Below are 14,463 nucleotides of genomic sequence, written 5' to 3'. Positions count from 1 at the left end.
TGTATTTTAATTGTAATTTGTGTTTCATTTATTGCAGACGAGGTCATTAAGGGCATTTTGTCCTCGCCATTTCCATGATTAAGACAGTAGTTCACTGTTTTGGCAAAAAGCTGTAAAAATCCGCAGCAAACATCGGTCAGCAACGCAGTCCGAAAGTCTGATTTGATAATATTATATAAACGAAGGTCAGAGTCTTTTTGACGCTATAATTATGAGCGAAACATTGCTGCTTATCTCTTGCTGTTAGAGAAATTTGTGAAGTGAAAATACGTCATTCAGTCATCATATAAGTATGTATTCATCAACATATATGAATGTATTATTTGATAGAGGTAGGTAGAGAAAAACATACTTGCCACATTTATGAGCTCATGAGCAACTACACGTCGAAAAACAGACAAATTTAATTCAATCTATTTATCAATAGTGCATATTTTTCATATTTATTAAGAACTCATTGCTTACTCAAATTTGGTCTTTGGGTTCACAAATAAAGAATTCTTTCTCTAGACAATAATCATCATTCATCAGGTGCTCGTCATTAACGTACCACAATTCGCCACAATTCTCATCGTCGCCACCGTTGTTTGGTTCATCTTCATGCCAATTGAAATACGTTGCATTTCGACCAGTAACCACCGAAAGGAATTCTCCCTCTTTAGTTAAATCGTTAATGTCGATCCAATAATCCTTTTCCACTTCCAGTTTGCTCTTGATTGCGTCGAATTCGGTTTGATTTTTGATGCTAAGCAAATGTCCACCAATTGCCTGACATTTGTGAAGTGCTCCAAACCAAGTGACCTCTTCCGATCGTTCAATATAATAATATTTTGAACCAATTAGTTGATAAGGCGAGCCAACGACTCTGCACTGTAATTTAATATAATAGTTGGAAAAGTTGATTTAGTTTGACATCATTACGAAAATATTCTTAAATCACACTTACATCTACACTGCCGTAGACAACAAGGATTGACACAAGGACACCAAAGAATAGTTTGTTCATTTTGCACAAAGTGAAGAGTCTGAGATGAACTGAAGCTGTTTTCGAAATCAGCAGCATTTAAATAACCAAGAAGACTACGTTGCGCGAATTATTTTTGCATTTATTCTTAAGGTTATCAATATTAAAACCAAAGCACAGATGTGTGTCATTGTTTTGTTTGTTTTACTTCTAAGAATGTGCCAAAAATACGGAATTGAGCTGATGTTTCGAATTAAACATTTGAAATGGGAATACCAATAACTCAGATAGATAAGGTGTGCAAATCACATACATATATACATTATTAACAGCAATGTCTTACAAGGTTAAGGGGAATTATTTAAATTATTATGGGATCAGAGATTAAAAATGTACACTTTCTTCCAATATACTATATACAATACACCTTCAATTTTCACAAATGGCAAGGAGACTTTTTAACGCAATAAAACTAGCCCCATTCTTATATCTGCTACACATAGGATAGGATGATATTAAAACTTTGTTTATAGTATATATATTCTTAATCATCTTCAACAGACTAAATGTCTGTCCATATGAATATCTACCTCTAAAAGACAAAAATACAGCACTTATTATGTTTGCGCGGAGATTAAGTTTGCTGAAAATTTGGAAGTGATCAGATAAAAATTGTAGAAGTTCTTTAAGAAGTACTTTTGTATGGCAAAAAAAGCCTTTGCAATTGGGGTTTATTTGCTATGTGCAGACAATCTGGTATATTGTGTTATATATAATATGTTAAATATAGCCTTCTGTACATTTAAGTACTTTTACGGAGTATTTATTTTGTAAATTTTAAGAATAATGCCGCACCGTTTTGTACACTTAACTGTAGTTTGTTTTTTTAAACGCAGTTGACTTCAATAAATTTTTTATATTATTATTTATTTTGTATACCAAGCCTATCATTCCTTAATTTTCTTGTATTAATGGTAATACGTAGCAACAAACAAGTAAACAAAATCGAAATGACGCATACACAAAAATTAACGTTTCAGTTTTAATAATCTGCAACAACAAGATATTCTGCGTAGAACAATCGCATTGGAACGCCATTGTAGGAACGTCTAGAATTGTAGTACCAATAACTAAGATAAGGAGTCTACGTCATATATACCATATACATATATACCATATACATATATACCATATACATATTAAACAGCGATATTTAAATCGTCACTGTTTATGCTGGTGTATTAACATATGTAATATAATACACATTGATTCCAAATCTACTTACATACATATGTGCTTTATGGAATCAATATACAATCTACATCCTACTATTTCTGTTTTGAGGTTTCCACAAATTATGAAGACTGGGTCTATCAACTTATTGAAGATTCAATTTGGATAAATTTGATAGATATTTTCCAACATCTATATCAATATACTTATTAGACACATTGAAAATAAAACCATTTATTTTTCTTTTATATTCTGTAATCTTTAAAACAATAAATCATATTTGTGACATTTATGTGCAACGACATTCTCGAATAAATGAAAGTTTGTAATTAATTTAATATATTAACAAAAATGCTTATTAGAATGCGTATTAATGTATTGAAAACTATTTGATTACTTAATCTTACTATTCGCAAATAAAGAATTGTTTCTCAAGACAATAATCATCATTCACTAAGTGCTCGTCATTATTATAGAACAATTTGGCACAATGCTTAACGCCATCACTATTGTTTGGTTTCCCGTCATTCCAATTCAAATAGGTCGGGTATTCATCAGTTATCACCGAAAGAAATGCTTCCTCCATGTTTAAATCGTTAAGGTCGATGCAGCGGCTTATACCCTTTATAACATTCGAATGATTTATCGATTTTGTGTGTTTATTCAATGTTAAAGTTGTTGTTTGTCGAATGGATGATTATATATATATGTAATAATGCAACTTTTCTAGTTGAACATTTTAACACATAATTGTAGAAGTATAATAGTCTATAATCATTTTGGTGTGTTAGGGTATTTTGTATATAAACACATTCGCTAATACAACTCGAGCATATTCAAGTGTTTTAGCGAAGCATGAACTTGTTGATAATATACATATGTATGTATATATACATAGTTGATAATAGTACATCTTGTACTACAGTCTTCGCCATCTGCCTTTATATAAAGTTGTATGTACTGTAATTCAAGCCTTGCTTAAAAATAAAATACAATTAAAAAAAACTATTTAGCATGATTCATATTCAAAAATTCCAAACGTTTCTTCATTGTATTATATTATTATTATTATTATTTAATTAATCTGCAAAACAAAAATCATACTTGACACACTTACGTGCTCATGAGCAACTAAAGCTTATCTCTTGAATAAAACAAAAATTTGTAATAAATTGAATACATTAAAAAATAGTGCGTATAGAAATACGTTTTAATTTATTGAAAACAATTTGTTTACTCAAACTTGGTCTTTGGGCTCGCAAATAAAGAACTCTTTCTTTTGGCAATCATTATCATTCATTAGGTGCTTGTCATTACTGTATTTTAACTCGACACAATTCTCATTGTTACTATCGTTGTTTGGTTCAGTTTGATGCCAATTAAAATATGTCGCTTTTTGACCAGTAACCACCGAAAGGAATTCTCCCTCCTTAGTTAAATCGTTAATGTCGATCCAATAATCCTTTTCCACTTCCAAATTGCTCTTGATTGCGTCGAATTCATCTTGATTGTTGATACTAAGCAAATGTCCACCAATTGCCTGACATTTTTGAAGTGCTCCAAACCAAGTGACCTCTTCCGATCGTTCAATATAATAATATTTTGAACCAATTAGTTGATAAGGCGATCCAACGTGTTGGCTCTGTAAGTAAATTTATTGAAAAGTTGATTTAGTTCAAATATGTAAGTCTTTAACATTCTGTTTAATTTTATATCCTGATGGAAATAAAATATAAAATCCTTTCGAAAATATTCTTAAATCACACTTACATCTACACTGCCGTAGGCAACAAGGATTGACAAAAGGACACCAAAGAATAGTTTGTTCATTTTGCACAAAGTGAAGAGTCTGAGATGAACTGAAGCTGTTTTGGAAATCAGCAGCACTTATATACCCAAAAATATACTGAAATTATCATCTTAGAAAATCCACCCAGACACGTGTGACATTGTTATGTTTTTTTTTTCCAATTCTAATAATCTGTACAGATGGGGTTACCAATTGAGATAAGGCGCCCAAATCACAAATACAATATAAAACAGCGGAGCTTTAAAGGCTTATTATTTATTTGGAAATTATACAACGCATCATAGGTTTGTGATAGATTATTAGCACACTATCATAGTGTTCACATTCACATATTCATAAATAAACTAACATACATATGTACATATGTATATACTTTATGGGATCAGAGGTGATATAATTTTTCCTACAACTTCTCTTGTGGTTTTTACAAATTATAGAGAGACTTTTCAACGTGAAAAGACTTGTCTACAATTTTTTCAAACTGTTTGTATATCCAAGATGAACGTGCGTGAATTTTTTGCAAATCAGGCCTATCACCTTTCCGTTTTTTAGTGTGAATGAACTATGTCCAATATAAGCAGATAATAAATACCACTATGAATCAAAATGACTCATAAGCAAATTTAAATACAGCTTCTCATTGTGAGTAATATAAGCATTATATGTGAATACTTTTTACTGATAATGCGAATTGCTTTTGTTTCACCATTAGATGCTGTAGGTAAAAAAAAATAAAAATTCAGCCTAAAAGTAGGCAATACTCCATGCTTCTCTTTTATGTCTTGTTGTCCATCTGCATTATACCTATACTGAAAACTATATTTCTTGTTAGTACAACTTAATTTTGCTGTTTGCGATAATAAAATTAATTACTTGAAGAAATTTCTTGTTTTTTTATTACTTTTTTTTAAATATTGTTCGAAATTTTTTTAGTATTGCCATTTTTTGCAATTTTTTGTAACTACACGTTGTAACTACATTACGTAAATTTTTTAAATCGGTTTAAGCTTTATGTCTCTTTTTTGTACTTAAGAATTTCGCATTCTTAAGAAGAGCTTCAGTAAATTAATTTCAAAAATGTAATTGGTTGATCTATATTAATTTTATTAAATATATAAAAACCTTATTTCGGACAAAAAAATTTCAAGTCCTAGCGTTTCTTTGGAACATGAAATTTTGCTACTCTTAAATTTCTGGTCAAAGATTCTTTAAATCAAGTTATAACTTACGCCTTCGTTCCGCCTTTGTCTTGTCGAATATGTAACACAACTAAGAATAAGGACGAGTATGCAAATGAGCAAATCGATAAACTTGACAACGACTGCTGCATGTATGTATGTTGAGCAAGCTCTTGACGAGTTGCTGTTTGCAGTTCCTTTTTACTCTCCAACACTGACTAAAGGAAGCAACAGAAACCGATTGGAAATATGCAGTAGATTAAAAAAGGGAACTTGAAGATCATCGTCCATTGTTGACAGTTGCTATACCCCAGTCAATCAATCACAACTAAACCACAGACAATCTATGTATTGATTTAATCTAGGCCAAAAGGACAAATTGATCGTTAGTTGTCGGCATGTCGGATTGTAATGATGTTTGCAAGCTTTTAAATAAATTTGAATGCCAAATTTTGTGGATTTGATAAAATCGAGAAGTTTATTTATTTCAGTCAGACAGCAACAAAGCTTTTTTTTTGGCAGTGACTGTGATTTGGTTTCAACCCATTGGCAATGTCAGTGCCAGAGTGGGGAGACGGATTTTCGTTTTCCCATTTAATTTTATTTATTTCCCTTGTAAAGCCTTTATTTACTTGAAGGAATTGGCGTACGCGTAAGCGCACATGACCTAATGCCAATAGAAAGAGAAACTGTGAAACCAGCTTCTCCTTCACATCCTCCTTCTTTGCCAATACCAGCCCGACACACTCTTTCTAAAAAAAAGCTCACATACACGCTCTTACGTCCTGTCTACGTATCCGATAGATACTTGTAGTGGCTGCCCACCCAACGACTCCTTGGCAGAAGGAAATACTTATTGAGTAGAGTAGCCTTTGCTGCAGAGTCCAGAGTAAGAAACCTTATTCGATTTTCCCAATTACAATTACAAGGCAGTCGTACTTACATTGCATTTTAGTGAGGAGTATTACCCAAGTAGCTAGTTGCTCAAAGTGATCCCACATTGTGTGTAGAAAGAGTCAGGATGTTTACCAGCATCTCAAGTCACAAGACAAATTAAATTTTGAAGAAGATGCTCTCTCTGTTTTTGTATTCCACAGCAGTTGCATGTTTCTCTTAGTATCTGATTGAGGCACGTGTCTATCTGAAGTCATAAATTGTATCCAATGCCCGTGCTGCACAAAATCGAGGCCAAGCCCAGCCAAGAGAGCACTGAGGGCATAGGGCATAGGGCCACAAGACGAAACCGAAACGAAACGCCAGTCTGGCAGATTGGGCCCGCAGACGAAAATCAATTGAATTGTAATTGAATTGCAAACACTTGAGAGCCAAAAACCGCCGAGGAAACGTATGAATATTTTACGTGAACGATTTGACGTTGAAAACAATGAACAAAGGAATGCCCTGCGACAGTCTGTCTGTTCATTTCTCCAGCCTTCGTGAATACTCTTTAGATACGAATAATAATCAAAGTATCGATTGGTTGCTTGCATGGACTGATACTGTACTTTATACTTACCCAAAGAACTAGCTTTTTTCTAATATCAAATTATGTTGATAATCCGAAAATCTTAAAATATGTACTTTATTATATAGTGGTGTTTGTTGAGCGAAAGGATAAATGCTTGGCAAGATGCAAGGGCATCTCGACACTCTTTCCAAAATTACCCACAAAATATGCAAAATGGAAAATAAATTTCACCCAGGGAGTGGTGAAATTTTCAAAATATTCATTTGACTGCGGGCAGAACCAGAACGAACAAAGAAAGACACACACACAGAGTGCGTCCCACGGAGCGTATGAGCGACGACAGCATCACGTACGCATATTCGTCATATGCAGATACATAGAGAGGGGTGGCAAGAGGCAGCGGGGCAGAGAGACGAGCAATTGGCAAAAAATCGAATTGGAAATGTTTTTTGAAGCCACCCAGAGGCTCTTGAGTCGGCCACGAGTCGACTTGGCAGCTCGCTGCTAAAGAAGAAAAAAAGGCGGCGCCGGAAGTGTAAGCAATGCGAGTGCTGAAAACGAATGAGGAGCGAAAATGTTGACGTGGTCATGCATGAACAGTAAATGAACAGGCCGATAGTCTTACTGTCTGTCTGTGTTTGTGAGTGTGTGTGTGTGTGTAAGTGTGTGTATTTCCGGCGGATGCGTCGCAAGTACGCGAATACGCGTACAAACGTTTTTCAAGTAGAAAAACAAATTAAGTGGCTTTCATGCGAATGAATTTTTGACTTGAAACAAACCATCTCCGGTTGCCGCATCTTTTATTCTTTTGCCATTTCTATTTCAAAGCAATGCTCGCCAATGGCCTTTAGTAAATTGAAAAACTGAAAGCAATCAAAGGAATAATTCTTTTTCGAGATGATAGATGTCGAGGATACTCTTTAAAATTTAAAGGAATTCATACAATTATTTTAATTTTTTTTGACTAAAATTGTAATAAGTTTATCAAATTATAAAAATGTAAAGTATTTTCTGAAGAATTTTTAAATTTAACTTAAAACAAATATACATTTTCTTGATTTTAAATACAGCGTATCATGAACACATGCTATCTCTATCACTCTTCTAGTTGAAATGACAATGTTGTCAAAGCTTTTATTCTTTAAGCTCATTCAATTGCAATATTTAATTTAATCGTTTTTGTTTATTGCTTTGTTGTTGAATACTCATTTGTTTGAAAAACGTTTAGAGACATACTCTAAAAAGTTTTGCATCATTCTCGGTGTCATTTAGTTTTTCCTGTGGCAAATTTCCATCGCCAGTTTCAATAGCAATTAATTTATTGCTATCGAAATTCATTCTCTCGTGTCGTTCATATTAATTGAATTTATAATATGCTGGGAAACTGCAAATTATTATTTGCACTGCAAACGAATTAATTAAAATTAGTTGGAGAAAGGGCAACTGACTGATACCCTTTGTTATGAGTATAATATAATATTTAAAGTATTTAATTGAATTCACCATTTATTTGTATTAACAATGTGTCAGTTGCAGTTAGCGTACATATAATATATTACTCGTGATTAGTTTTTTTTTGTAAAATTGAATTAGGTTTGAATTATGTTTGTATTTTTAATAAAAGGAATGAAACAATTCTAGCAAAAAGTTAAATTTGTTATTACTTAATAAGTTTACTTGACTTTTCTTTACAATTTTTTGACTGTAGGGTATATATGGTAAATACATCGGAGAATGTTTTTATGTACTCTTGCTATATGCTGCCCTGAAGATGGCTCCTCCGAAGGTTGTTCGCTTCGGCAGGTGGCTCAGACATGGCGCAAGTATTTGCAGCTTTTGTTGCACGTGTCTTTTGGTCTCTTGCGTATATGCATCTGGTAGTTGTAATTCATCTTTAATATTTTCCTTATGCATATTTGCCCGGACCTGTCAGTCAGTCTCGGGCAGCAGTGCGTATACTTGATGGCTGAGAATCTGGCTGTGCTGCGTCGCTCTGGGCAGTGCAAATGTTATTTCGCTTAACTCGAATATGCCATTACACACATACACGCACACTCAAACACACACACTCACGCATGTTGCATACATTCTTGTGCAGCAGGGAGACCATGAAGTTAGTAACTTTTATGGCTGCGCGTGTTGTTGCAGTTTCTGCTTCAGCGACGCCAACGGCTAGATTGTCATATTGCACGAGATAACGACCTGCCAGATGGACAATACGCCAGTCAGCTAGGCACGTTGCTTGGCAGGTGCATAGTGTACATGCATATCCTTTTCCTTACATGTCGAAGCTATGATGTTTGCCTCCGCTATGCGTCTCCTTGGGGAAGGGCTTGGTAAAGGGGAGCTGCTTTTTATGACGCAGGAAAAGCGTGCGAGCTCCTTTAACATCTTCCTGTGCTGTGCAGCGCTTCCTCTGAGCAGCCGTTTTTCTGTACTCAAAAGCAACTGCAAATGCATTTTACAAGTGCAACTGGCAGCATCAGCAGCAAACTGCCAGCAATAACAACAAAAACTTGTTGATTGTCGTTCAGGTGCGCAACTCCTCCCCACAAAACCTAAACTCATACCCAAACGAAGCGAAAGTATGTTAAGTGTAAATGCATTTCACTTTGAGTACATGTTCTGCTTTAAAGCCTGCCACACAGGCCCAGACCAAATTACCAGAAACGACAACAGTCCGGGCTATAGGCGAACGAAAGCGAACTTCACAAGAGCCCTACTGCCAGCTAGCACTTTCATGCCTGACAACATGGAAATTAGATGTGCGATCTATGAGTGTGTGTGCGAGTGTGTGAGTGAGTGTGTGACCAAGTGGCCAAGTGTTGAATAGTCGTATTGCCCGTGACAGTGGCAGTGACAGACACTTCCTGAATATCCCCCTCATTGCATCAACAAGTACTCCGGCCTGTCGATTAGTGCTCGTGACAAGAGCGATTTTGACAGCCAAAGGAAATTAAGTGGAAGTTCTCCAATTTCAGTAACGTGTGCAGCGTATTTTAAATTTCCAATTAAATATTGCATATTACAGCCGTAAATATGAGTTGAAATAATATCTCACGTGTGCCGCCAGCAACCATATTTTCATTTCATGTGTATTTAGGATGACCTCAGGGATCGCATTTCCCTGCTATTGCGTACGTGCATGCGCTTAGATACTATATATGGTATATGATAGTCTGCAGTATATTTTGCATAGATAACATTTGCATACTCATCTGAATGCATATTAAAAGTCGTTCTGCACGAGCAAAGTCAATAAAATAAATATGAAAATTATATGAACATGCTTATTTCCTCCTCAATCCTGTATAAATAATAGTTATGCTTCTTCGTCTTTTGTTAAAATAATATAGTAAGCTCAGATTTTGTTTAAATGAGAGCTAACACTTTGAATTGTTTTAATCGTTGCACTTTTAGCTCTATTCTGTGCTCTACACATTATTACACCCTCATAAATACTTATCAAAACACATTATGTTCTTTAAATTCATAAACAAACACCTTTGCTAGCTTGGAGGGTGAAATGTAATGCTGCTTATGCCCTAAACCACAAATAGCAATTCAGAGATAACTTTTTTGTTTACGAGCATATCCGATTTTAAGTATACATAGTAGTAAATAAATGAAATATTTTTGAAGGCATAAGATACGAAATAACAAGGAAGAAAGCTTCAGTGTGATTGACTGTAAGATACCTATTTTGAATAAAGGCAAAACGGTGTGGTATTCATTTTTAAAATATACCATATTAATATATGGCAAAATGCTAAATAAAATACCAAATATATTGATATAGTAATTCATTTAAAATATACCATAGAATGCAAAATATACCAGATTGCCAACCAAAACAAAAATACTCGATTGTATTTGTCGTTTCTTTGCCATACAAAAGTATTTCTTAAATATCTTTTACTTTTTTAACAGATCGCAATCAAATTCTCACGAATTTTAAGTACTGCAGTTATTATTGTCCATTCCAAAATTCGACTCAATCTTTAAAATTACACTTGTTATTCGTTTTTTGTCGATTTGTGAGGACTGCAGTAAGCGGGACAAAGAATTTAATATGGATATGGTTATGTCGTTTCGGCAGTCGCTGATGAAGAATTTACATATACACCTAATGGGGACGGAGATGCCTCCTTTGGATCTTCACTTACATTTCCTGGAGCTCTAATACCCTTGTACTCTATGGGTAGCGGGAATGTTTGGAATATGAATAATATTTATCTTGGTAATAGCATTATAAATGTAAGCTGTAATTGATTGATTTGTGTTGTCAAGTTAATTGAATAAATAAGCATAAACAAGACATTAACAAAAAGCTGTAATAATAATAATCATATTTAATATGATTGCAAATATGCTAATAGAGCCGATTAATTGTTTACTCTGTTTTTGCGATTTCACCTTGTGCAATAATCGTGTTCATTGTGTTGTGTGATTTCCTCAACAAATGGCAGAGCAAACACATTAGATACCACCACAAAGGTCGAATTTATGGTAGTTACGGCTTAACTACACATTGGGGACGCTCAAGCGCTTAATTACAAATGTGTTTTGGCCAACTATGCTGATGCCATTTCATGGCCAGGGAATGTACGTGCCAAATTGGCCAGAAGCAAAAGTAAATCAATTTCGTTGTGGTAAGCTCAAGTGCAGATGCAGAGACGTCTTAAATTATGTTCAGGCGCTTTTACAACTGCTCATTTGTGTGTGCTCGTAAACAATTCGCAGCTTGTCAGAGTGGAGACCCTCCTTGCTTTCGCCCTCTTGTGTCCTATTTCCATCTCTCTGTTGCTTGCAAATACAATACAAATACTTACTTAGGAATGTGTGCACAGCTGCATGCTCAACGTTCTGGACAAGGCTTAAGACACAGGCTGATGATGGACAGTGAAGCACACATGGTGAGTGGATTCCCAGAAGGCACTTGATATCAGCACAAATGCAAAGACTATCATATCTAGAAATTACAATATTATATTTGAGCATTCATGGCTAACTATTAAAATCATTTGCAATTTAATGATTATTATTTTTAATCAAACAAAATATACGAACATATTCAAAATGTGACCAAGATGCATTACGTCAAGATAATGCCATAATTGACTACTGTTTGCCAATGCAAATACCTAGACCAAGGAATGTTCACTTTCCCACATTATTCCTTGCAAACTTGTCTACGAATATGTGTGTGTGTTAGGGGTGTGTCTATGCAAAGAGAACATCTCTCGGCTCTGCTCTGTGATTTGCCATGTTCTGTGGCCTGGGGGCAATAGACAATTTTGCAAATTTCCTAATTGCACTTGCCTTGCTGCGCTTTGCCTGCAAATGATGTCGCTCGGTTTGCCACAGAGCCAACAATTTTGGGGTTTTGCAAATGTCAATGCATGCGGGTGAGTTGAAAGCGGAATGAGTTGGGTGAGAGTTAGGGGAGAAAACTCTTTGCCTCTCGTTGCATCATTTTAAGGACCAATTTGGTTTTTGGGCATATATACATATGCATTTCTAATGCTGGCTGTCCTTGCGGCCACTTGGGTTAGAAAAGCCAGCAAGAGCCAACGAAACTTGTCCTTCTTCCTTCTAAGTGTGGTTTATTCAATAATTTGCAATTTAATTATTATGATTTTGCTGCCTTGAGCTTAAGTCACAAGTTTGCTGACTGCATTAAGTATAGCTCGAAGTATAAAGCAAAACTGGCAGTTTGTTATTTTATTTAATTCCTCATTAAAGTCACAATGTTACAATTAATGTTGGTAATGTTTTATTTTAGCTATTGATTTTCAATTCGGAAATTTATGCGAGTTCTGGCACATGATATTTTAATTAATTTGGCTTTCCTAATTAAGTTCTAATTTATTTCGTATATCATTAATTCACTTTTTAATCGCTTTGGGCTGTATTTGGCGCAAAAATCAAATTTCTCTACATATTTGCAAATTGCACAACGCCTCGTATACGTAATTTATGGACGTGCGGGTGAGTATTGCATGAGAGCCAACAGGCAACAGGAGATGCCACTTGTCAGGCATTTTTAGTTCAGTTCGTGTGTATGGTCGGTCTTTTTGTTGACTTTGCGAGTTGTCACGTTAGACTAATAGAAAGCCTGGGTGACAAGGAGCTAACACAAATACTAAATTTCAGTTTGAAATATAGCTTAAATGCAAAATTTGAATTTTTAATTGAATATGGAAGTATTGAATGGAAATTTCAATAGAAGCTGTGGAATTATGCATAGAAGCGAAAAGCAGCAGCGAAGATAATTGTGTATGAACAGACAGACTGAAAATCACTTTTCCAAATGAATTGCTGGCATTTATGATTGCGAAGCTCAACATTTTCGATTGTGGCAATTCCACTTCAACGAAATGAATAGCAACAACGAGAGAGACAGAGAACAATTCTTGCTGATTTTAGTCATTATAAATGTCATCAGGCATTATTTTTTCCATCAACTTGCCGCACAGTCCGACATGGCAAAAATGTTTATTGCTCGCTTTTTTGGGTGTATTGCGTCCATGACAGCCACAGCATCGCGTGGTAACGCGATGGACTGCAGGGGAAGAAAGGGAAGGGGAGATCTGAAGTGGTCTCAAACTGCATGACAGTTTCCATTAATGCTGAAACTTGAACACAATGTGCCATAGGGGAGGCATTTTTAATGAAACGAAATTAAACGGGAAATTGAAACCGGACGGCGTGTTAATGAGAAAGCTATGCGATGACGACACGGCCGTTAACGAGCGACTTTATTTCGGCCCTGTTGCCAACTTGTCGTTAACGTGTCCTTAACAACAGGTTATTACATTTAATGAGAATTATAGCCATAAACTTTTGTATGCTTACTCGCCTGGATTAAATAGTTATGCTATTCCTTACTATGTATGGGAAATTGATAGAGAGAATGATAATAAACTCGCCTTTGATCCATTTCGAGTAATGAAAAGGTGTTATCTACAATGTTAATCCATTAATGCACGACATTATTTGATCTTTTTACTTGAAATTGTCAAACTGTCTTACTTCCACATTTTAAAAGATTAAATTGGAAAAGGAGCGAAAAATCCTCATTAAAAAATGGTCAAAGAAATTGTGTTGAAATGCTTTCATTTGGCAAATTAACAGTTCGCATTGATTTCTAAGTAATCAAGACAAAGTAAGTGGCTTTAGAAATATTATTGCCTTTGTTCCGCAAACTCAACAAATGCGAGAGTATCTGAAAATTGAGCCATCTTTAATTGCTTTGTGCTGTAATGGGAAATAAAGCTAAAAAAGCTGCAAAACAAAATCAAATACTTTGGAGACATTTGAGGCACAACAATTAGTGCCTCTATTATGCTGCAGCAGCCGAAATAACAACAATGATAAACAATGAAGTGAGTGGGCAAAGGGCGGGACAGGGAATAGGTCAGGGAAGTCAGTCAGAAAACGAGAGAGAGAGAGACGGAGCGTGAGAGATTGGGGAGTTCAATGCCAAGTGGCAAGCTATGAGTATCACAGAAGAAAAAACCTTAAGTCCTCGTGTAAACAACAAATACATTGTTATCAGACATTGATGGCGTTGGCGCCGTCAAGGCCCATGAGACATCGCAAAGAATCGTTAGCGAAGATTGGACTTGGCTGTCTTAGTAGAGATGATTCTGTGGGTGGGCTGGTTGGGAGGATGACGTTTGCCTATTCTGGTTAAAATTTAAGCAACTTTCAATGGACTGTAAATGAATAGAATTTACTTGGTGCTGCAACAAAGTTTAAGGACTTTAGGCGCCGGCACTGAACTTCTTTCCCGACCCGAATGCCA

At 35.3% G+C, this 14,463-nt stretch overlaps 2 protein-coding genes across 2 annotated transcripts; both read right to left on the bottom strand.

Moving 5' to 3' along the window:
* Positions 1-410: 410 nt before the first annotated feature.
* Positions 411-1,035, bottom strand: LOC117569869 (C-type lectin 37Db-like). Its single transcript, XM_034251209.2, has 2 exons — positions 947-1,035; positions 411-870 (listed from the first exon to the last, which is right to left on the bottom strand). The coding sequence occupies exons 1-2, from the start codon at positions 1,004-1,006 to the stop codon at positions 466-468; spliced, it is 465 nt and encodes a 154-aa protein (XP_034107100.1). The 5' UTR covers positions 1,007-1,035; the 3' UTR covers positions 411-465.
* Positions 1,036-3,374: 2,339 nt separating this feature from the next.
* On the bottom strand, positions 3,375-4,136 carry LOC117569271 (C-type lectin 37Db-like). Its single transcript, XM_034250370.2, has 2 exons — positions 3,968-4,136; positions 3,375-3,839 (listed from the first exon to the last, which is right to left on the bottom strand). Exons 1-2 carry the CDS (start codon positions 4,025-4,027, stop codon positions 3,435-3,437), a joined length of 465 nt encoding a protein of 154 aa, XP_034106261.1. The 5' UTR covers positions 4,028-4,136; the 3' UTR covers positions 3,375-3,434.
* Positions 4,137-14,463: the final 10,327 nt, after the last annotated feature.

Source organism: Drosophila albomicans, chromosome 3 (assembly GCF_009650485.2).
Source record: "Drosophila albomicans strain 15112-1751.03 chromosome 3, ASM965048v2, whole genome shotgun sequence".
NCBI classification, from domain to species: Eukaryota; Metazoa; Arthropoda; class Insecta; order Diptera; family Drosophilidae; genus Drosophila; species Drosophila albomicans.
Note: the sequence above shows the minus strand (reverse complement) of the source record. Positions and strands in the feature narration are given on the sequence as shown.